Genomic DNA, 24,058 nt, shown 5'->3' with positions numbered 1-24,058 from the left:
ACTGCATGTTAGGTGTGTTGGGTTGTTAAATGTTAGGAGTGGAGGTACTCTCAGAAGAGTTGGTTCTTCAAGAGCTTCTTGATGATAGAGAGGGTTACCCCTGCTCTGGTTGCAGGTCATTCAACCAATGGGGAACTACAAATGAGAATAGTGTGGATTGCCGTTTGTGTAGGGTGTGGGTCAGTGCCAGACAAAAATCCTATTGTCAGACCATACCAGTCTTAGATGTTACATTCTTGACTTTCCCCTTAGGGATCAATAAAGTATCTATCTATCTATCTATCTATCTTTCTACAGTATCTATTTACATTCATTCATTTAGCAGATGCTTTTATCCAAAGTGATAAAATCGGGGTTAAGTGCCTTGCTCAAGGGCACAACGGTGGAAGTCGGGAATTGAATCCACAACTTTTCTGGCCACATAATGCTAGCCCAGCTCCTTAACCACTATGCCATAACCGTCCCACATGTTACATTACTCATCAACCACAAATACAATAATAGAAATGTACTCAATAATATTAATATCTGTTACTTTTAAAATAGTTACCTTTGCTACATTATGATGAACTATGATGAGTCTTTATTTCATGAAAGTGGATAAAGATGAGAGATATGCTAATGTGTGATTTTCTTCTTGGGTTAGCTAACCTACAGTGAGGTTTCCTTGCAGAAACAGCATCATATCAATATCTTCTGGTTGTATGCAGCCACGCTTCATGTTTTCTCTTATATAGACGTCTGGTCTAAGGGCACGCTCATATGGAAGCGCTGTGGAAACCACTGTGAGGTATTTGCGAGCCAGTGGAGTCAGAGAAGTGAATTGCTTTTGAAGCTTCCAGAATTCAAGTGGGTCCTTCTCCATTGAAAGAGGATCTTCTCTCACGTAATCGTCTAGGACTGATCTAAGATGGTTTAAGTCTAGCTTTAGCCCTGAGTATGACTTTCCCTGATGAGAAACAGTGGACATTTCATTCGCAATATTATCTTTTCTGCTCTCGATTTGATCCAGAAAGTGAAACATTTTGAATCGTGGGTCCAGAACTGTGCTGAAAGTTAACCAGCGGCTCTGTTTCATGTTAATGATATGCTTCTCACATTTTTTCACAATCTCAATCCCTATCTCATTCCTAAATTGTCTCAGTTTGCTATGAAGTTCAAGCAAAAGAGGGATTATCTCTGAAACGGAATGGTAGCCATTCTTCATACAGTGCATGGCATCACTGAACACTCTAAGTACTGCAAGAGCTTTTATGAGCTTCTGCTCATCCTCAGGGGAAATCCACATTTCACTCTTAGCCTGGCTAATAAGGCTAGCTTTAATGGCATTGATTTGTCCTAAGATCCACTCCAGTAAGTTGAAGATCGATGGCCACTTTTCATCCAAGGGCCAGTACAGTGGAAGGATCCCCTGATGCTCCTTGAAGTTTTGCATTGCTTCCTGGTTACCACTAATGTAGTCCAGAACATTGCTGCATTTCGTCAGCAGGTCCCTCCACTGGTCTCCCCAGACAAACTTAGTCGCCGTCTCAAACATGGTGTCGAGAATGTGTGCAAAACAGGGCATCTCGTGCCATCCCCTCTTTTGAAAGGGCTCTTTTACATTTGGCAAATTGGAGACAACCACATGGATCTTCTTCTCTATGCCCCATGACCTTGCAATTCTGGCAACAATGCTTGCAACACTGTGTCCTTTCATGACGCGTGCTGTTTCGAGAATGTAGGATTTCCTTGTCCATTTGTCATCAAGAAAGTGGCAACTAACTGTCAAGTGTGTCTCTGTTGACCTTTGCCACATCTCGGCTGTCAACACAACGTGCTCAGTGGAGTGTAAAGTGTTTATCACTTCTACCTTTTTGTCTTCATACATTTTCTTCAGTTGAGAACGAGCCCAAGAGCCTGTAGGTGGCATCTGACTAGATGGCATCAGGGCTTGTACCAAAGCTCTGAATCCAGCTTCTTCAACTAGGTGTGGTGGATGCAGGTCCTTCACAATCATTTTTAACACTTCACTCTTCAAGTGAATTTTGTCACCTGTGCATAAAATGAGTCTTAAAATGAGTGTGAGAATGCATTTGATATTCACGGTAGTTCATTATCACTTATCACACAGAGACAGAGAGGGAAAATGAATACATAAACTTAACATAAGCATAAACTAACCTAATAATAAATATAGCCGCAAGCGGCAATGGCGGGCCCGAGCACCTCCGGTCAGCAACCCGTGACATTTCGGAATCCAACAAAGCACCGACGCGGTGTGTGTGTGGAATGTACATATTTGATGCGTGTGCTATTTGTTTTTGTATTTCATTTTCTGGCACATATACTTGCTTGGCCAGGTGGGGGCGCAACGCAAGGCAGGCCCATTGGGTGTCATCATAATCATAATATATATTAACCTGAGAAATTTCAGACTATTCATTTTAAGCAAAGAACATTTCTGATGCACTTTTTGGTTGGCCAGATGGTGGCGCTATGTTAGGCATGAAAATTACACATGTGAATATCATCACAATAAAGATATTCAAAATGTTTGTAAATTTTCAGATCGATCACTTAAGACACTGTCCATTTCTGGCACATTTCTTGCTTGACCAGGTGGTGGCGCTATGCCAGGCAGGCCCATAGGGTCTCTGGATATCATCATAATTATAATATCTATTAACCTGAGAAGTTTCAGACCATTCATTCAAAGCATAAAGCATTTATGGCATATTTCCTGTTTGGCCAGATGGTGGCGCTATGCTAGGCATGTGAATTATATGTGTGAATATCATCACAATAATGATATCCAATATTTTATAAAGTTTCAGATCAATCACTTAAGGCATTGTCCATTTCTGGCACATTTCCTACTTGGCCAGGTGGTGGCGCTATGCCAAGCAGGCCCATTGGGTGTCAGAATATCATCATAATCATAATATCTATTAACCTGAGAAGTTTCAGACCATTCATTCAATGCACTGTGACTTTGACACATTTCCTGTTTATAGGCTGAGATATTAAAATCATGACATATTAGAACATATCAAAAATCCCTTCGCAATTTAACATCAGCAACATCTTGGCATCATATTTGCCAAATTTCACATGAATCTGACAAATTGTCTAGGAGGAGTATGTTAAAATTGACCATGTGACATCAGTGTAATTGCCATTCTTTCTGTTGCCAGGTGGTGGCGCTATGCAAAATATGCATTATGGGCATGTGAATATCATCACTCCCATGGTATTCAAAGACCTGTGAAATGTAAAACATTTCAAGCCATGCATGGAGAATTATGACACATTTATTGTTTATGTGGATGGGTATTAAAATTATTAATTTCGCCATTTCGTCAAATTACAACATATCAAAGAAAAGCTTCACAATTTATAATCAGGAACATCTCAGCGTCATGTATACCAACTTTGACATGAATTGGACCGTCTAGGAGGAGTACGTTAAAATTGATCATGTCCACAACGCACAAAATCTCAATTACCTCACTTCCTGTGGGCGTGGCTAATGGCATGTTAATACAAAAGTTGATTGTTTTTGGGAGTTACATACACCCACCAAATTTGGTGTGTGTATCTAAAACTATATGCCAACCACAAGTCACAGTGACATAAGGGGGCGCTATGGAGTTCCTGGGCAACGCCCGGTGCCAAGGCTTTTCCCCTGTGTATTCACGGTACCTCTTGATATGTGTGCCAAATTTCATGTGTTTTCAGCGATGGGAAGCACCTCTTTTGGCATCACAATTCATCACATTTTAGTCCGCACAAAATCCCAAATACCTCACTTCCTGTTGGGCGTGGCTAATGCATTGTACATACGAAAGTTGTTCATCTTGGGGGGATACACAAACTTGCCAAATTTGGTGTGTCTAGCTGAAAGTATGTGCCAACCACTGCATCAATCACCTAAGGGGGCGCTACTGAGTCCCTGGGCCACGCCCGGGGCCAAGCCTTTATGCCTGTGTAGCCATTGTAATACCAGATGTGTGTGCCAAATTCCAAGACTTTTCATCTATGCTAACCACCTCAAAAATAGCAAAAAGGTGAACAAATAATAATAATAATAATAATAATAATAATAATCCTTTCAAAAACAATAGGGCTTCGCACCTCTCGGTGCGCAAGGCCGTCCCGGCCTCGCGCACCGTCGGTGCTCGGGCCCTAATAATAATCCTTTCAAAAACAATAGGGCTTCGCACCTCTCGGTGCGCAAGGCCGTCCCGGCCTCGCGCACCGTCGGTGCTCGGGCCCTAATAAACAAGTAACTGAAATATAATAAATAATGTTATAAAACACCTCATTCTGTTTGTAATAATGTCACAGGGCGACTAGACTGTGAAAAAGGGGAGAGGGGGGGTGGTAAATAATAGACGTTCATGTATTTCCAGTGGAGCGTTAACTGTGTTGTAACAACATCTTCTGTTATATTCTGCTCCTTACATCTTCACTCTTTTTTTTGGTGGCAAGATGGTTACATGAAATGAGATATAAAAGCATACACATAATCATGTAAAAGAGTGGAAACCAAAAGATAAAAACAAACCAGTGCATAAGTTTGTTTGTGCACATAGTCTATTGCCTACAGGTGTTGTCAGTGTCCGATTTGTACTGCGCATGCGCATAATTACGTATTAGGATGAACAACGATTTGCCTGCTCGATTTGTACCATAGTAAAACACTCTACTGTCACATAAATATGCTCTGCAATCAGCATAACATATTAATGACATCTGGACATTAACCAAAAGAGACAGAGGACCAGAACAACTGGCAGTTTATTAAACAGCTTTGCAGTGAACTTTATACGTAAACTGCTTGTTGTTCTGCGTAGGATTCCTACTAAACAGGTACGCACAACAAATCTGGCAGGCGGTACATACAGATCGGGCACTGACAGGTGTGTAGCAGGATAACGGTGGTGGTGATTGGTGCACGGGTTGTGGGCTTGGGTTTTTAAACCATAGACATTCAGTGTAAGATACACCGGATGGGGGAAAGACGTGTCGCCTACAGCAGCTGAGTTGCTGCCCGTGGAACCGAAGCTTTTGGAGAAAACCGGGAATCTTGCTGAATGCCGTGAGTGTGAGATATGTGAACGCTACCAAGCCCTCAGGGTCAACCCGCTCCCAACTATGGCGCTGTGAGATGATTCTAGTTTATGGTCGTACTTAAAGGAATACGCCACCCCTAGGTGAAATTGGGTCTCTCCCCGCAGTCCCTAGAGTTGGATGAGTGAGCCAAAGCGTTTTATAGCCGACCCAGCCATTGTCCTAATCTAGAAACGGCCCGGTTAGCTTTAGCTTAGCGTAGTCGCTGTAATCCGGCGCTGCCAGCTAGCATGTCGTTGCAAAAGTGAATCAAATAACTCAAGATTTTTTATAATTATTTCTCGTAACCTGTACATTCACATCGAGTACAAATATCAATGCAAATTAACACGAAGGGATTTACTAGAGCAATTTAGATTTGGAACTATTTTCGGGCATAGCACCGCTGCCAGGCGCAAAGACATCACGCAGCATCTGAAAACCCTCAACTTCACGCAATACACCAGCGTTAGTATTTTGAAGTTAGTTTCACCGAAGGACTTTGGTTTCACATCTACTGGGGAAAAATTGCTACTTGCTGTGCATTTCAAACCGGAGGACTACGAAGAGAAAATGCAGTAGACCTATGCTACGAGAAAAATGCTGTTACATCTGAAGGATACGGCTGTCCCATCCATTTTCAGTACAGAGGCAGAACAGTGTTCATCATCCATGCCTGTAAGTATAATTTCTATCCTTCCTTAGGTTATACGTTGCTAACGTTATAACTGAAACGTTAGTCCGACTCACATTGTCGCTTCCAGTTTTATTGTATAACTTCATTAGGCTGCCGTTTCACCCTATTGACAATATGACAACTTTACCTTTTACCGTTACCTGTCAGTCGGCATGGGTTGGCACACTCCACACTCACACCACCAGTTCGTGTTTGCTCTCGTTCGCTCATCCGACTCGCCTTGACCAGTCGCAACGTCCTCTCTTCCCAGATCCAAAGCTCGCAACTCCTCTTCAGTGAACTCAGGTTCGAAAAGTTAGGGTCTTGGATCTTGGTAGTCGAAGTCATCATCTTCGTCTATCGTGTAATCTTCCATATTTATCGCCATTAGAACTCTTAGAGAAAGCCCACCTGTCAGTGTCAGCCAGCCTAGTAGCAGAGAACTTGGTAGTCACGCTGGTGTATTGCCGGAAGATGAGGGTTTACAGATGCTGCGTGATGTCTTTGCGCCTGGCAGCGGTGCTTTGCCGGTGCTATGCCCGAAAATAGTTCCAAATCTAAATTGGTCTAGTAAATCCCTTCGTGTTAATTTGCATTGATATTTGTACTCGATGTGAATGTACAGGTTACGAGAAATAATTATAAAAAAAATTGAGTTATTTGATTCACTTTTGCAACGACATGCTAGCTGGCAGCGCCAGATTACAGCGACTATGCTAAGCTAAAGCTAACCGGACCGTTTCTAGATTAGGACAATGGCTGGGTCGGCTATAAAACGCTTTGGCTCACTCATCCAACTCTAGGGACTGCGGGGAGAGACCCAATTTCACCTAGGGGTGGCGTATTCCTTTAACATATCTAAAACCCATTTAACACCGGATTTCCCCTTTAAGTTATGTGCATCTTACGTGTGACTTTCGACAAAAACAATCAGTGCTATCTAGCTCGAGCAGCAAGACAGCTACAGTGATATACCATGAGGGGGATGATTTTAAATATGCTCCCAGAGCTGTAGCTGCCTGCAGCTGTTGGCAGGGGTGGGCATAAATACATCAAAATGCATTTTAAAATAAAATATGAAATACCCTAATTCTAAGTATCAAAATAAACTAGAAAATACATAGCCACACCAATATATCAATACTGTATTTTTGTAATTTGAAAGTATTAAAAATACTTGGTTACGCTTTACTTGAGGGTATCTACATAAAAGTGACATGACACTGTCATGAATGTGTCATAAACATTCCTTTATCTCACTGACTGTTGAGTAAGTGGACAGTGTTTGAGAGCAACAACTTTTCTCTGCCTACGAGACATGCCATAACCTGCAAACAGTCAACAGATCAATATACGGACCTGCCTGTTCTCATAGCCTAAATACTGTATCAGAGATGCACTTAAAAGTCAACTGAACTCAACTGAACTTGTCAAGCGGTACAAAGTGGAGACAAGTCTCTGACATCGTCAATGCATTCCCAGATTGAGCAATGTTGCAGGGCAACAATATAACCGGTTCCATGTCTTCCAATTGGATGATTAAAGTTCTCAAGAAACTGAGGGTGGTATGAGGGAGTGTATTGTGTGTGTGAGCAACCTACAAGTTACTCATCTTGCACTGTATGATCTTCCTGAATCTCAATGTTATGAACACAACAAGTCTGGGCAAATTATTAATTAAAATAATTTTTCATCGTGTTGCATATTAGGCGATATATGGGGCAACTTGTTGCACGGCAACCACATAACCGGTTCCATGCTACAGTAAGAGAGAACCCTTTGTGAGTGAGAGACACATTGTCACAAGTGGGACTTGAACTAACCTATTTTATACCATGGTCTAGGTTGAAAAGGGTGTCGTTTAAAAAGTGATATATTACACCTATGAAGTAGATCTGATAAAAAAAAGTTTAATCGCCGTTCCATATCAATGCTTATGAATGGTAAATATAACAACGATATTAGGACGACGGTTGAGCCTGGAGGCAGGCTTCGCAACAATGGAATCAACTGTAAACCAGAGGCGGACAGAGTACACAGCTTCATTACTTGAGTAAAAGTACAGATACCCTTTGCTCAATTTTACTCAAGTACAAGTAAAAGTACAACAGTCAGATGTCTACTTAAGTAAAAGTACTGAAGTACTTGTTTTTAAAAGTACTTGAGTATTAAGAGTACAAGAGTAGCCTACATTTTCTAAATATTGCATTACTACTGCCACAGTGCTTACATGTATGTACAGAAAAGTCCTACACGGAGTTATGAAAAATGTTAATGTTAATACCTTGGAGAATGTAAAAGGAATTGAAAGTAAAATCAAGTCATTTTCATCTTTTTACCATGTTGTCAGGGATGTAGGCAGTATTTCTAATACATGTATTTAAAATACGTATTTCAAATCAAAATACTATTTTGTAATTGAAACACTTGAAGCGAAAACTATCATTAACTTGTTCAGAAAATTGAAATAGTCTGGCGAGGTGGGGCCACAGGTTGGCACATTCCCGGGATGGACCTGTTGTGTCTTCATCCATTGTTTCGTCCATGGTTTCATCTCTTATCTAAATCTGACCAGAGGTGATTGCTGATAGGGTGTCCCAATCAGTGGCGCCTGCACAATCCAATCACGTTTGAGAGGGAAACAACAAATTGAGGGTTTCCGAGATTTTTCTTTTTTCCTTTTTTTTAGAAGAAGTAATAGGTACTCACGGTTATGGATAGAAATGTAGTGGAGTAAAGAGTACAATATTTGCCTCTCAAATGTACTTGAGTAAAGTCATGAGTACTCCCCAAAAATGATACTCGAGTAAAGTACAGATCCCTCAAAATTGTACTCAAGTACTGTACTCAAGTAAATGTACTCCGTTACTGTCCGGCTCTGCTGTAAACAGCTGAAAAAACGAACGATTTTAGCTCTAAAACTCATTTAGTATTAATAATTGATTTCATATTTATTTTTTTCGTAAGTGACCATGGTATAAACGGGATAATGCCCTTCGATGCGTCCGTTATCAGAAATAAATGGACTTCGCGGAAGCAACCGTCACGCCTCCACGTCGTCCATTTATTTCTGATAATCACCTCGTCGGGCATTATCCCTTGCCTAACAAGTCACTTACCAGGTGAGACATTCGTGGGCCTTACAGTGCACAACCACAACAGAAAAATAATAACTATAATGAGCACAAAAACAATAGGCTTCTCGTAACTGCGCTGCTTGAACCTCTAATTATTATTATTTATTTATTTATTTATTATTATTGTAATCAATTAAATTACAGAAAGTACACACATTGGTTAGATTTAGATCTTTTCATAGATATTATAAAAAGATAGAACTAGGGAGTGTGGGAAAAAATATTGTAATTTGACAAACTGAACTAGGTCTCACCTCTCTTCTTCTTATGAGTCTCATGGGCAACAGAAGTATCAGTGGAGATTCTTCTGGACGCTGTCTGACAGACCCCACTCTTGGTGTCTGTGATAGTGCCTTCATGTCCTCTGGACTCACTACAATCCCCTCTCATCAGGTCAATTTCCTTCTTCTCCATGACCCCATGTTCAGGTTTGACATGTTCAAAAGAGGGGTTAAAAGATTCATTTATGTAACGATTGTCATAGCGATGATCGGCATGCTCAGGTCTGGGTCTTCCCCTCCAATATCGACCTCTGTCAGTGCCACTGTGTCTTCCCCTCCAACATCGACCTCTGTCTCTTCCAGTGCCACTGTGTCTTCCCCTCCAATATTGACCTCTGTCTCTTCCAGTGCCATTGTGTCTTCCCCTCCCATATCGACCTCTGTCTCTTCCTCTTAGTCCATCTCTGAGATCCACATCATCAGTCCTCCTTCTGTCCATTCTTGATTGGCAGCTCATTACTGTCAATGCAAAAAAAACATGACTCTCCCACTTTAATTTTTTTTTTTTTTAAATAATTTGTTTAATAACAAATCAAGGTTGTATTAATATTTAATTAAATATAATAAAATGAAGTGAAATAATAAGCATTACCTCTGGGGATTCTCATTTGGTGCACAATGTTCCTCTCAATCTTGTGGTGACTCCCTGCTTCCTAAAAGTGCAAGATTGCCTGTGTGAATAGCTGCACCTTACTAAGTGTCTGAAACAGTCTGAATCCATCTACCTGTGTGCAGTGGCTTTTAAACCCCAGTGGGATGACACCCTCATGTCCCTCCACACCCATTCATCTCATTCATCAAAAAAACACTGGCGATTTGCATGATGGCTTCAGTATCTCTATCTGTTTCACTTTTGAAAAAAAGGAAAGTAGATAGTCATATTTATCATTTGCATTTTTTATGTAATTTGTGTTCATTTTTTCGAGGAAGATCCATATAATGACATGGATTAGAGATTTCATCACTAAAAGTGATAAAAGTGATAAATAGAGAGGATTGTGACATTTTAATTAGTGACAGGGTTTGTGTTTCGTGAAATCACTTTGAACAACTTTCTGTGGAATGAAAAAGCAGGTTACACTTGTTAATTTGCATAAATATTTAAAGAATGGATTGAACGACTTTACTGATGTCTACACCCTTATGAAGAACAAGGACAAATATTCTAGACTCACACATGATTTGTTTCTGTTTGCTTGATTGTTTGTGTGTGTGTGTTTGTGTGTGTTTGTTCACAGAAGTTCATCTGCAAAATATTTGATGTCTGATTTAGGGCCCTATTTTGACGATCAGAAATGCAGCGCAAAGCATATTCTTATCACAACGCAAAGCTTATTCCTATCTTACACTCAAATTTTTCGCCATGCACTTTTATTTTATTAAAATTGACCCCAGGGTCTTTTTCTGCATGAAAACACATCAAATAAGCCATGGAGACAGTATTTTTCATTGATCAACCACTACAGTGCTTGTCCCGGTATACGCTATAGCCCCAAATCGTGCATTATCTAAAAATCGGTATCTAAAAAGCATTACGTCACTGACCAAGAAAAACCTGGTCTAAAGCGAAAGGCGCATATGGAGCACAGCTGTGCACTGTCACGAGATGTAGCACTCACTCTGCCAAAACACTTTCTGTGGGAATCGAACCCCAGTCTCCCACATACTAAACCATGTCATTAACCACTGTACATGAAATTTCTGTATGAAATTTCTGTATGAAAACTACCAAACTGATGGTTGTATGTGTTCACTGAACACTGAAGATTATGAAAATAAAACACAACCTTTCCATCTAAAACTTAATTTGAACAGATATTAGTGCCAAAACCTTTCTGAATTCTTCACTTTCTGCTGACGAAAAACGAATGTCCGCCATGTTTTTTGTGCATGCGAGCAACGTGTTTTTGTTGTTATGTCACAGGGTGTAAATAGCTCAGCTGTGTGGCCAAGGCTATTCGTACCAGGGGTGTAAATAGACACTCTGATACTTTAATCATATTGCTTAGGTGTGAAAAAAGTTTAAGATCAGTATTGCACTTTCTTGAGACCTCTATAAAGTAATTAAAAAGTCAAAGTTAAAGTCAAAGTCTGCTTTATTGTCAATTTCTTCACATGCGCCAGACATACAAAGAGATCGAAATTACGTTTCTCACTATCCCACGGTGAAGACAAGACATATTTTACCAATTAAGTCCACAGACAAACATACGGAGCCCCGGATATGTCATGGGGAAAAAAATAATAAGTTGTGGCCACGAAATAGCAATTTGTTCCCACAAAGTACTAATTTGTGGCCACGAAATATTAATTCGTTCCCACGAAATAGGTAATTTGTGGCCACGAAATATTAATTCGTTCCCACGAAATAGTAATTTGTGGCCACGAAATATGTATAGTCTAACGTGCACTGGACAGCTGGGTGATCAAATCGAGCGCCAGTAGAAGCCTGTCGTGTCTTTTCTCATCACTCCCCACCTGCTCTCAATTCTCTGGTTTGGGTACAACCGGGACGATTGAAACATTCCGGTTTTCTCCGAGTGCAACGATGATAGACAGACATCATTTGGACAAAACATAGAGCATATTAACCTCCGTTGCTCAGCCAAATGCCATCCTGTTACGTCCTGTTATCACGGAGTTACAGGCGATAAACGATTTCTGATGGACACAAGTTTACTTCATTAGCGGATTTTTTTTTATTATTAAAGAGTGTTTTTCATTTAAAGGTTTGACTCCATGCTTATTCAGTAGAGCATTTAGTGCTCTCCCCAATCCCAGACGTTCACATTGCATGTTTGTTTGTAATGGATGCAAAACAGCCTATAATGTCTATGGGGGGACGATTGAAACACCTATTTGTCCCGACCAGGCAGTAAACCCCATTTATTCTAAGTCAATGCACACGTATCTGTGTTTATACTATATTTTATTCAGGTGAGACATGGAAAAGCAGTTTTAGAAAGATGCAAATATATTTGGGGCTATCAGGTAGGGGGTCGAGTTTTGCCATGTTAATCTATGGAGACTGACGGCCTGTGGGTCATGAAGGGCACTTATTTGGATGTGTGGTGGCTTTAACCACATAAAAACAGAGTGAAATAACATTTTGTACTATAGAAACATTATATAATTCGAAACATGCATTATTCTAGCTATATTAATGGCATAGTGCATGCTATTTCCATAACCGCGAAATACGCGCATCACCATGACGGCAATGAGTTGTTAACAGACATGAACCAAGACATATAGCCCAGCAGCAATCTATCTAAAATAACACATACTTGAAGTACCATTCATGGTATGTTGTCAAATATTGAAGTTGTGGGAAGTTTACATAATTTAAGCTGTATGTTTCATTCGTCCCCCATGCTGTTTCATTTGTCCCAGCCAGGAGGGACGAATGAAACATAATGCACGTTCGACTTCTCCCTAAAATAACTCTTGAACAGTTTTGTTCAGAGCTGTAAATGCAACTGTATTTGACAGAGGACAGATGTAGGTTGCTAGTGACAAAATATTAACTTTCAGTGTTTTACAATGTCTTTGTAAATTACGTTTCATTAAAAAGTGTTTCATTTGTCCCGGTTCTCCATCTGCCTCGGCGTTGCTCCTGACCGTCCATCTATCTCGGCACAGGTCCTCGGGTCAGCGCACCTCTGCGACGCAACGTTTTACAAAAGATAAAAGTGCCCGATATCTGATTTCATCAGCGCGCGGCGTATGCAAATAATAACAAAGAAATGGAACAGTGATGGGTGTGTGGGTAGAAGGCGTGAGATGAGATGAGGATGGGGAAAAAGTGAGAGTGAGGAGGGGGGGGGGGGTGAAGATTCACCTCCAGCTATCTGATGCATGTTTTAATGGAAATGTTGACGGCCGCCTTATAAAAAAACGCAAACGAGAGAGACACGTTCAAGTCGTACCTACGCCGGTGCAGCGACCTGGCTCTTAATAGTTGGAGATGCCTCTCGCTAATAATGAATCCCTCCAATGCCAGGCTTTTCAAAATGTCTTTGTATTTCATTCCCAGCCTAAAATAGCACTCTACCATACTATCCCTGTCCATTGTGTGAGCAGCGACTGTTCCTGTTTGAGGAGTTGCGCTTGATTTGCTCATCCAGATGTCCAGTGCACAGCCTATAGGCCTACCTATTTCGTGGCCACAAATTACCATTTCGTGGGAACGAATTAATATTTCATGGCCACAAATTACCTATTGCGTGGGAACAAATTACTATTTCGTGGGAACTAATTAATATTTCGTGGCCACAAATTAGTACTTTGTGGGAACGAATTGCTATTTTGTGGCCACAACTTATTATTTTGTGGGAACGAATTGCTATTTCGTGGCCACAACTTATTATTTTTTTCCCCATGACATATCCGGGGCTCCGTACAAACATAACATTCAAGTAAACAAAAAAATAAGTAAATAAGAAGGCACATACAATGAAGAAATAAGAGCAGCAAAATTGGGTTGAAATTGAGCATAGACAGTCAATATAATAGTGCAAAGTCAGGCCAATAAATGGCTGAGGTAGTTTTGTTTGACCTACAGTAAGTAAGAAAGTGGCATAGTGGGGCAAGTTATGTAAGAACAGCAGAAGTGTTGTGTTTTCAGGACAACAGGACAACAAGTTGCAAAGTGTGCAAAGTGTACAAGTGGAGTAGTGCAAGGCAGCCATTGTGGGTCCAAAGTCCAGGATGTTATGTAGCTGAGGGTGGAGGGGGGAGAGAGTTCAGCATCCTAACAGCCTGGTGTATGAAGCTGAGTCTGGTGGTGCGGGAGCGTAGGCTTCTGTACCTCTTCCCAGAGGGCAGTAGATCAAACAGATTGTGAGCGGGTTGACTTCCATCACTCACAATTTTGGTCGCCTTGCGGGTGAGGTGGGTGGTGTAAATGTCCTTCAGGGAGGGGAGTGAATCACCAATAATCCTTCCAGCTGCTCTCAATGGTGCCTCGGTAGAATGTGGTCATGATGGCTGGTGGAGCACTTGCTCGCCTGAGTTTCCGCAGGAAGTAGAGGCAGCACTGAGCTTTCTTCGCCAGTAATACAGTGTTACATAAAACATAGTAATGCAAAAACATGCAAAAATTGGCTGGAGTTCTACAGGGTTAAAGGGTTAAATGACCCTTTAAACGATGACTTCTGTTGATTTTTGTGGAAAGAGAAAAGAAAAGAAGAGAAGTGGAAAAGAAGCATCTTCACACAGAGGCTTAGGCTTCAGGGCCCCCTGAACTCTTGGGCCCAGTAGGCCCATTCAGTAATCCATCCCTGGACATAGACCTGTGGTATGACTCCATTTGTCTCCAAAATGTATATTTTAAATGATATAGAGTATCGTTTTTAACCTCTATATTACACAGAATACAATGGCTCTTTGACTAATTACTTACACCTGAGTATTTTTTTTTTTAAACTAAGGCTTAGATAGGCTACATAGGGTTGGACCTATAGCCTAATAAGATTTTGTATTTGTGTTTTGATTTTATTATGCTGGCAGCTAATCACACAATTTTAAAGTAGTTTGAAAGGGACATGATTCAGGAATAGGCTACTAAGACAGGCCCCTCTTCTGTCTGACTCACCTCACATTACCCCATGCATTATAGCCTGGTTTCTAACAGAAATGTTTGTGCCAACATGAAACAATTCTACAGCTTTTATTTGAATGGAGGTGTGATTCCTTTCTTTGATTATTGTCCGCGATTCACATTAACTGTAGGCTATCACCGCCAGCATTGTAAACATTCTTTCCTAAGTTGTGTGCCCAAAATTGAATGGGGTTTCCTTAGCCTGTGCTACACCTTTCCAACAAGTTTTGTGAGAATTGTAGGCCTACTGGTAGCTTTTGCGATATTGTTAATAGGCCTACCGCACCGTAGTAAATGGAAGCTTTTGATAGCGCTCGCCACTAACAAAAAACGCAAAACCATCAGGACAAACCATTCAGGGGTGTACTCTCTCTTGAACCATCACTAGGTTACTCATATGCGTTACTTACGTTTGATGACATTTCAGACGATGGTGCTTGTTGGTTTCCTGTAGTATAAAGCGTTTTCTTTATTTATTTATATGTCCGTATATTGGGGGGGACATTTTGGTCATATCTGAATATTGGGGGGGGACACGTCTATTCAATGTCTATGGTGACTATGGCCCTGGCCTACGGGCATGCACAAACATGTCCTTAAAACAACCCTTAAAGAAGCCCTATGCAGGTCTGGTTATTCCTTCGCTGTTTCTGGGTTTTCGCCTGATTTGGGCTCGCATTTTTCACGACATAGCTCCTCCTGCAGCTTCGGTAGCAAGTGACTGCTACGCTAAACCCCCACTAGCTAGCGAGCTAGCCATCAAGAAACCAAGCTAAACACATACAGGGCTCACAATAAGACGGTCGAGCAAACAGATTGTTCAAGAAACTATCAAACCACATTACAAAAATTAAGTTCACCCAAGGGTTGGCTACTTACAATTTCAACAGCAACAAAGCCAAGTCGGAGTCCGTTTTTCAGTCTTCTTAGAAACTACAATCTGACTACATTTTTCGAGACGCGATTGGTAAGGGTGTCACGATTTCGATCTCGAACTTCGAACTTAAAAGTAGAATCGACGATGCAGCCACACCCCCAATGTCACGTCCAGCATGTATGCCAAGACGCACACACACATGAACACACATGCACGTGCTGAACTGCAGCGTCAACACTCCTCTAATTTTAGGCTGCAGCCAGTTAAAATATAGGCCTACACATCAACCTACCGAAATCAAAGCCCCTCTTGCTACTTTGAAATCACCGGTGTGGAAGTATTCGTTCATTCACGTCAATTAAAACTAACTTAGCCTACTCGAAAAGATGGTCTAATTACAGTCCAAAGTTACTTTAAGGCTTAAAATACACATTTACATATTCCATTAACACTAACCTTGGGTCTCTTCGGAGTGTGCTGAAACAATCAAATTAACATTCTGTGTTGTTTCATTTCAATATGTTCACGTCTCTGTTTTAGCCTAATGTTAGGTCTGTTTACATTACAACCTCGCGGTTGGAACGGTTTTAAAGCGGTTTCAAAATAAAAGCCCCCCGAAAAAGAAAAGGAAAAGACCAAAAAGAGTAAATAACATATAAGGAATGCATTAATAGTAATATTTGAAAAAGATCGAAAATCGAATCGAATCGTGACTTTAAAATCGAAAATGACATCGAATCGAGGATTTGGAGAATCGTGACACCCCTAGCGATTGGATACTTCCGCTGAGTCACATCCGGATTTGTTCGGGACGGGACCAGAAAGTTGCATATTCGTTTTTTCCGTGGAGAAACACTAGCGGGAGACGAAGCACCCACCAAACGACCCAAAAAGTGTTGTAGAACCATCAGAACGACTCTCAACCTGCATAATTAAGGTCATTTTTGCTAAAATTGTTGCATAGGGCTTCTTTAACGTTCGTTTTCAGAACTGTGCAACTCACCGAATGGTTAGTGGTGTTCCGAGGCTCTTGCTCGGAGGAAGTAGAGGCGCCGCTCTGCTTTCTTAGCCAGTGATGCAGTGTTGATGGTCCGGGAGAGGTCCTCACTGATGTGCACCCCCAGGAATTTGGTGCTGCTCACTCTCTCCACAGCAGCATTATTGATGGTCAGTGGTGGGTGTTGGATGTGACCTCTCAGGAAGTCAACAACAACCTCCTTGGTCTTGTAGACATTGGTCTCCATGTGGTCAGAAGGTCGACCTCCTTCCTGTAGTGGGTCTCATCGTTCTTGGTGACCCACCAGAGTTGTGTTGTCCGCAAACTTCACCATGTGATTGGTGCTGTAGGTTGGTGTGCAGTCGTGTGTCAGCAGGGTGAAGAGCAGGGGACTGAGTACTGTACACAGCCTTGGGGGGCCCCTGTGCTCAGTGTGATGCTGCTTGAGATGTTGTTGCCAACTCTTACTGCTTGTGGCCTCTCACTAAGGAAGTCCAGCAGCCAGTTCCATTCACCTTCACACAACATAGATCTGGGCTCCTAATGGTTTCATTCATTAAAAGCTCAAAACTTGCTACAGTATATAAAAATGTCTTTATTGTTTTAATTGAAACATATATTATCGGAACATAAGACTTTATTGCTATAGTTCTATATTGTACATTTTCATATTCATTTTACATACTGTACTGTATATGATTACCCACAAATGACAATCGACATGTCAGATTTACTCAATAATTATTAGCAGTTGATAGATAGATAGAGATACCTTATTGATCCCCAAGAGGAAATTCAAATTCAAATAAAAAAAACACTACTGAACAGTAAAGACAGTAGAAGTTAAAAAAAATACTAAAATACTAAAAAACTTAATATACTAAATATACTAAATAAAACTAAATCAAATACCCACATAGTGTTGCCGTTCCTTGAAAAAAATAAATACTTTATATAATGCGTTTATATATAAAAAAATAATTACTACCCATCCCTATGACTCATAGACAGTTGTCCTAGGCTATATCTTCCATCAGCAAACCATCACATTAGCGAACATTAGTGTTGTGGCTTAGCTCCTGTCAGTATGGTCAGAACACAATGGGATGACAGTCGAAAGAGACAATTACAGTGCTGTTATCAATTTGCTTGGTATAACCGTGTTTATGTTTCACAACTACACCAACAATTAAACTAGCCTCCATCACTCAACTTATGCAAACGTTAACATTATTTTACCTATGGATATAACATCAAGCTGGTGAAAGATTAGTAGCCTACCTGCAGTAAAAACCAAGCATGTCCAAGCACCCTTTGCTCAACACCACCATCTACAGGGCGATGAGTGTACAATCACTAAATGTACACACAAATTGATTTATTTTATGGATGAAATAACACGAAACTTGGCATACCCCTATAATGTCAGGTTAATCATACACATGAAATTTTGTGCAGTTCTGAGCATCTCAAGGGAAGATGGGGCAATTAAAGCAGAATAATATTGCAATCAGAAATAAGTGATTATGGGCTAGGTTGATGTGGGCCCTTATGTCTTCATCCTCTGTGCCACAGTTCAGGTAGTTATTTAGGAAAAAAACAAACAAAAAATTTCCGTAAAAGTCTAGTGGGCTACATGCCCACCAAACTTCATGTGCCCCGGTGTTTCGGTGTCCCTGGTATCGTTGACCAAAAATTCAGGAATTAGATGACGAAAAAAAAAAACTTTGACAATCGCTATATGACCGCTTCTCTAGCTATGCTAGCGGCGGTCATAATACAAGTGCATGAAGGGAGATTATATGCTACTGTGAGATTTTCCTTCCTTGTAGGGATGGGTATTAAGCCTTTGGTAAGGTATTCCCTGCCAAAGCAGCATCAGTGGCCTACTGTGAGGTTTCCTTGCAGAAAAAGCATCATATTGACATCTTCTGGTTGCAGGCAGCTGCGCTTCATGTTTTGTCTTTTGTAGACGTCTGGTCTAAAGGCACGCTCAGACGGAAGCGCTGTGGAAACCACTGTAAGGTATTTGCGAACCAGTGGGATCAGAGCAGTTAGGTTTGTTTGAACTCTCCAGAATTCAAGTGGGTTCTTCTCTTTATGCCGAGGCTCCTGTCGTAGGTAACATTCTAAGACTGATTGAAAGTCTTGTTGTAGTCCTCGGGATGAGCCTTTTTGACAATGTCCGGGTGAGTTGAGCTTCTTCATTTCATCTACAATGTCAGCTTTTTTGCTCTCAGGTTGATCAGCAAATGGAAACAATTTGAATCTTGGGTCCAGAACTGTGCTGAAGGTCAACCAGCGGCTCTGTTTCATCTCGAAGATACGCCTCTCACATTTTTTCGCAATCTCTTTCCCTATATTACTACTGACTTTGGTCAGTTTACCATGAGTTTTCACCAACAGAGGGATTATCTCTGAAATGGAATGGTAGCCTATCCCTAGATGTTGCATGGCATCTTTAAACAGTCTAAGTACTGCAACAGCTTCTTTGATCCTCTTATCATCCTCAGCATTAATCCAGATTTCACTCTCTGCATGGCTAATGTGGCTGGCTTTGATGGTGCCATTTTCTTCTAAGATTCTCTCCAGCATATTTAAGGTTGAGGGCCATTTTTCATCTACAGGCCAGTGTAGTGGCCTAGTTGCTGATTTTGAATGTACCTGATGCTCCTTGAATGTTTGTGCTGCTCCTTGATCTCCGTTAATGTTGTCCAAAATGTCGTTGCATTTCTTCAGCAGGTCCTTCCACTGGTCTCCCCAGACAGATTTAGTCGCCGTCTCGAACATGGCATTGAGGATGTGGGCAAAACAGGGCATGTCGAACCACCCCCTTTTATGAAAGGGCTCCTTCATGTTAGCCAAGTTGGATACGACAACGCTAATCTTCTTGTCTATACCCCATGTGCTGGCGATTCTGGCCACATTGCTGTCAGCGCAGTGTCCTGTAAAGAGGCGTGTGGTTTCAAGAATGTAGGATTTCCGCCTCCATTTCTCATCCAGAAAGTGGCAGCTAACTGTCAGGTGGTTCTCCGATGACCTTTGCCACATTTCGGCTGTCAACACAATGCACTCTGAGCAGCTTAAAGCCTTTTTCACTTCCGCCTTTTTGTCTTCATACATTTTTTGAAGTTGTGAACGAGCCCAAGAGGCATTAGATGGGATCTGACCAGATGGGTTAAGGACATTTAACAAGGCTCTGAATCCAGCTTCTTCAACTAGGTGTGGTGGATGCAGGTCCTTCACAATCATTTTGAAGACTTCACTCTTCAAGTCCATTATGTTATCTGTACATAAAAATATTTTCACAATTTTTGGAAATTCTTGAATAAAGGCAAATTATTGTACGTATGTATTTTTTGGACTTTTAGATTTTTCATTGTTTTTACCTGTTTACAGCAATAGTTACTGTTAGTGGAATATGCAACGTCATAATATGCTATTATATTACATTAAGTTAGCTAAAATAGCTAGAGGTTACCTCATACATCTAAATGATGCATAATGTTAATTTTCTTTTTCACTGCCAATTTCACTGAGGTAAATCATTTTTGCCTTGTTATTGAATAGAATTTTCTTTCTCCCACAAAGAGCAATGCATAATCAAAAATTAAATATTTAAGAGTCATATTATGTGGAGTTTATTTTTTCTTTTTGGCAAGTAGCCGTGTAATAAGCAGGATAATGTATAGAATGCCGGTCATTATCAGAAAATAAGTCCCTTCAGGACGAAGCAAGTCCTGTTCGCCATGTCGGGACTTATTTTCCCAATAATGACCGGCGTTCTATAAATTATCCCTTACTTATTACATTACTCTTCATAATGCTGCAGAATACTCCGTTCACTTAAATGGGCCTTCCCAACGTTCAGAGGTCTGATATTTCTGAATAGACTGTTGCTAACAGACCGCGGTAACACTTTATTTTAAGGTTCACATGTTAGCCACCAATACATACCTAATTAATACCTGTATTAGTGACTTGTAAGGCATGTGTTAGGCAACATTAACCATTTGTTAGGTGTGCATTCACAAATTTCTTGTTCATGACGAATTAGGCCTTTATTATTGATATAATCTTAATAATGACCTTGTAAGCCTTGATCTCTACATACTAATTAGTAGTAAGTACCAAAATAGAATATGCATAACCTACTTGTATACTGTCTGAATAAATCCCAAATAGTAGGAGAACAGTTGTAGAATAAGCAAGTGTATGGCTCAACCTCATTGCTGCATTTCACTGCCCAGGTTGTTGTGTGAAATAGCACTTAAAAACTGGGAGATTGGCTCCCATTCTAAAGTGGAAACTGGTTCCTTGGTAGCAAGCACATTACCATCAGTAATACCTCTGCAGAATGTACTTATTAGTCATGAATTGGTTCCATATTCTAAAGTCAGGCATTATTATTATTAAGAATTATATGATGGGAACAGTCTAGACTATAACTCCTGGTCAATACAGACATTATTTACCCTTGATACATTGCTAGTGCATACATTGTTCATTCAAAATATGGTCCCTGTTCTAAAGTAGAGGCTGGGACAATGTTTATTTAAGTTCTGTAAACATGTTACATTGTACTCTCAATGAGCTCACAAAGCACAAAAAGACTAGCAATACCTTCTCCCAATACAAATACTAGTCCACTCTGGCAAGTAAATAAGTAATAAGTAATAAGTAAATGAGCAAGTAATTTGTGTGATTTCTTTACTGCTACTGTAGTTTTCAGGCAAATAGGCCTGCTGTGTACAAGTTTTTGATATGTGGTAGGTGCGTCCCGTTTCAAAGAAGACCACCACAGATGTGTTGAATGACAATTCTTTTGCCCTTCTTTTGTTTAAAAGACGTGTTTTTATCCTGTCAGTTCTAGTTAAAACTAGCTTTTGCTAGTCTTTTTGTGCTTTGTGAGCTCATTGAGAGAACAATGTAACATGTTTACAGAACTTGTTAAATAAACATTGTCAGTGCTGTCACTTTTCTCATCTTCTTTTCTATTGTTAACACCCTCCCAGCCTCTACTTTAGAACAGGGACCATATTTTGACATATCATGACTAATAAGTACATACTGCAGAGGTATTACTGATGATAATGTGCTTGCTGCCAAGGAACCAGTTTCCACTTTAGAATGGGAGCCAATCTCCCAGTTATTAAGTGCTATTTCACACAGCAACCTGGGCAGTGAAATGCAGCAATGAGGTTGAGCCATACACTTGCTTATTCTACAACTGTTCTCCTACTATTTGGGATTTATTCAGACAGTATACAAGTAGGTTATGCATATTCTATTTTGGTACTTACTACTAATTAGTATGTAGAGATCAAGGCTTACAAGGTCATTATTAAGATTATATCAATAATAAAGGCCTAATTCGTCATGAACAAGAAATTTGTGAATACACACCTAACAAATGGTTAATGTTGCCTAACACATGCCTTACAAGTCACTAATACAGGTATTAATTAGGTATGTATTGGTGGCTAACATGTGAACCTTAAAATAAAGTGTTACCCAGACCGCTGTCAAGGAAAATGGGTTTTGTGCTTCTTATTCACGTCTTTCATATCACTCCCCAAGTGGTCAAAAGTGAAAGCAGACGGTTCATCAGCTGTGTTCTAAAGAATGTTGGATTCAAGTTCAGTGTGTGTTGCGAACTATTTGTTTCTCAGCAAAAGCCATGATGAAACGGTAACAAATAAATAATAATTTAGAAATTTACAGAGAAACAAATAGTTTGCAACACACACAGACCTCCGAACATTTGGAAGTCCCAAAATGGAGCATTCTGCTGCATTATGAAGAGCCGTGTTAGACTGGGTAAACCCAGCCCGATCTGCCGGTGATTTGATTTCGCCCAGCAGCTCAGACTGGAAACCTCCAAATTGTTCTATCTTACTTCCGTTACAAATGTGTGGGGACCAATCACAAACTGGCTTATCCACCTGGTGCACCCGGATCGTTGGTCTGATTGGTTTAAGGACTACCCAATTGCGTACAGTTATTTGAACTATGCCCGTTGATCATGCCTCTCATGCAGTAGAAAATGCAGAGCAGACTCCCCAGACTAATGTTCAATCTTAAAAGATTGAGCTTGGTCTGGTGATAGCCAGGCTAGAGCCATGTAATAAGTAAGGGATAATGTATAGAACGCCGGTCATTATCAGGAAAAAAAGTCCCGACAGGGCGAACAGGTCTTGCTTCGTCCTGAAGGGACTTATTTTACTGATAATGACCGGCAATCTATACATTACCCTGCTTATTACATGGCTAATTACCAAAACGAAAAAATTAACTCCACATGATATGACTCTTTACATTTATTTGTTACCGTTTTTATTTGTTACTGACTTATTTTCCGATAATGACTGGCGTTCTATACATTATCCCATACATACAATTTTAGGACATAATATATGAGACTTTGTATTGTTACTTATTCTGACAGTAATTGGACCAATTGGTTATAAACATTATGCAATTGTTTGTAATCCAACCCTGCTATACAGTGTGTCATTATAGCATATTACTATACATATTATACAATATCTTTTCATAAGACTCACCTTTCTTTTTGTCATGAGTCCCATGAGCAACACGGCGATCAGTGGAGACTTTTCTGGATGCTCTCTCATGGACACCTCTGTTGGTGTCTGTGACAGGGCCTCGGCTATGGCTGTCAAGGCAGCTGAAGTGCACTTCTTTCACAATGTTTTTTTAACACGTCACTCTGCAAGTCAGTTTGGTCACCTGAGCATAAATAGCATGTTGAATTTAGTGATAGATATTTGAAAACCTGTTCACAGTGTCTTCAGGTTACCAGGAGTTGCAGGAACATGAAAGTCAAAAAGTCAAAGTAACCAACCACTGGAAAAGTTTACTAATTGTTTTATTAAAATGTAACTCCAGAGTACAAACAACCTATGGGTCTATTTATGGTAGTTAACAAGTTCAAACCTTTGATTGAAACCAAATTTATGTTAATTGGTGGAGTTTTGAGCAAGACCGTTTTTTGCACTAAATGGGCTTAAAGTGAAAGCTATAAGGGGGCAGCTAGCACGTCAAAAAACAAACGCTATTTTATACCTCTGACAATGCTCAAAGTACACTTATATAGTAGTGTAGTGAGGGTCTCTACAGATAACCGAAAGTATTGCAACTACGCCTGGTGCCTTTCAAAGACTGAATTTCCTGTTTTTGTAAGACTCACCTTTCTGCTTGTCATAAAGAGTCCCATGAGCAACACAGCGATTAGTGGAGACTCTAGATGCTCGCTCATTGACACCACTGTGTGAGACAGCGCCTTGGCTACAAACAGCATGGTCAAAGCACTCTCCCTGTAATGCTTCTCTGCTTTGGCTACAAACAGCACGGCCAAAGCACTCTCCCTGTAA

General features: G+C 40.5%; 2 protein-coding genes across 2 annotated transcripts; both read right to left on the bottom strand.

The window, feature by feature from the left end:
* Positions 1-556: 556 nt before the first annotated feature.
* Positions 557-9,878, bottom strand: LOC143137704 (zinc finger BED domain-containing protein 4-like). Its single transcript, XM_076297997.1, has 3 exons — positions 9,781-9,878; positions 9,162-9,647; positions 557-2,034 (listed from the first exon to the last, which is right to left on the bottom strand). Exons 1-3 carry the CDS (start codon positions 9,794-9,796, stop codon positions 647-649), a joined length of 1,890 nt encoding a protein of 629 aa, XP_076154112.1. The 5' UTR covers positions 9,797-9,878; the 3' UTR covers positions 557-646.
* LOC143137705 (zinc finger BED domain-containing protein 4-like) lies at positions 9,789-24,058 on the bottom strand. Its single transcript, XM_076297998.1, has 4 exons — positions 23,875-24,058; positions 23,231-23,414; positions 16,671-19,951; positions 9,789-9,841 (listed from the first exon to the last, which is right to left on the bottom strand). Exon 3 carries the CDS (start codon positions 19,941-19,943, stop codon positions 18,543-18,545), a length of 1,401 nt encoding a protein of 466 aa, XP_076154113.1. The 5' UTR covers positions 19,944-19,951; positions 23,231-23,414; positions 23,875-24,058; the 3' UTR covers positions 9,789-9,841; positions 16,671-18,542.

The sequence above is a fragment of the Alosa pseudoharengus genome, unplaced genomic scaffold, assembly GCF_046254945.1.
Source record: "Alosa pseudoharengus isolate Yale_2024_CS ecotype anadromous, Long Island Sound unplaced genomic scaffold, YU_APseudo_1.1 YU_APseudo_1.1_scf_21, whole genome shotgun sequence".
NCBI classification, from domain to species: domain Eukaryota; kingdom Metazoa; phylum Chordata; class Actinopteri; order Clupeiformes; family Clupeidae; genus Alosa; species Alosa pseudoharengus.
The sequence above is the reverse complement of the archived record's forward strand: the minus strand, read 5'-3'. Positions and strand labels throughout refer to the sequence as shown.

What these genes read in the sequence shown, in the direction of transcription:
- LOC143137704 (XM_076297997.1), bottom strand. An exon ending in GACTCATAAGAAGAAGAGAG is followed by an intron (nt 2,035 to 9,161) that starts GTGAGACCTAGT and finishes TTTTATGCACAG; the next exon opens with GTGACAAAATTCACTTGAAG.
- LOC143137705 (XM_076297998.1), bottom strand. Translation starts at nt 19,943, where the DNA reads ATGGACTTGAAGAGTGAAGTCTTCAAAATGATTGTGAAGGACCTGCAT.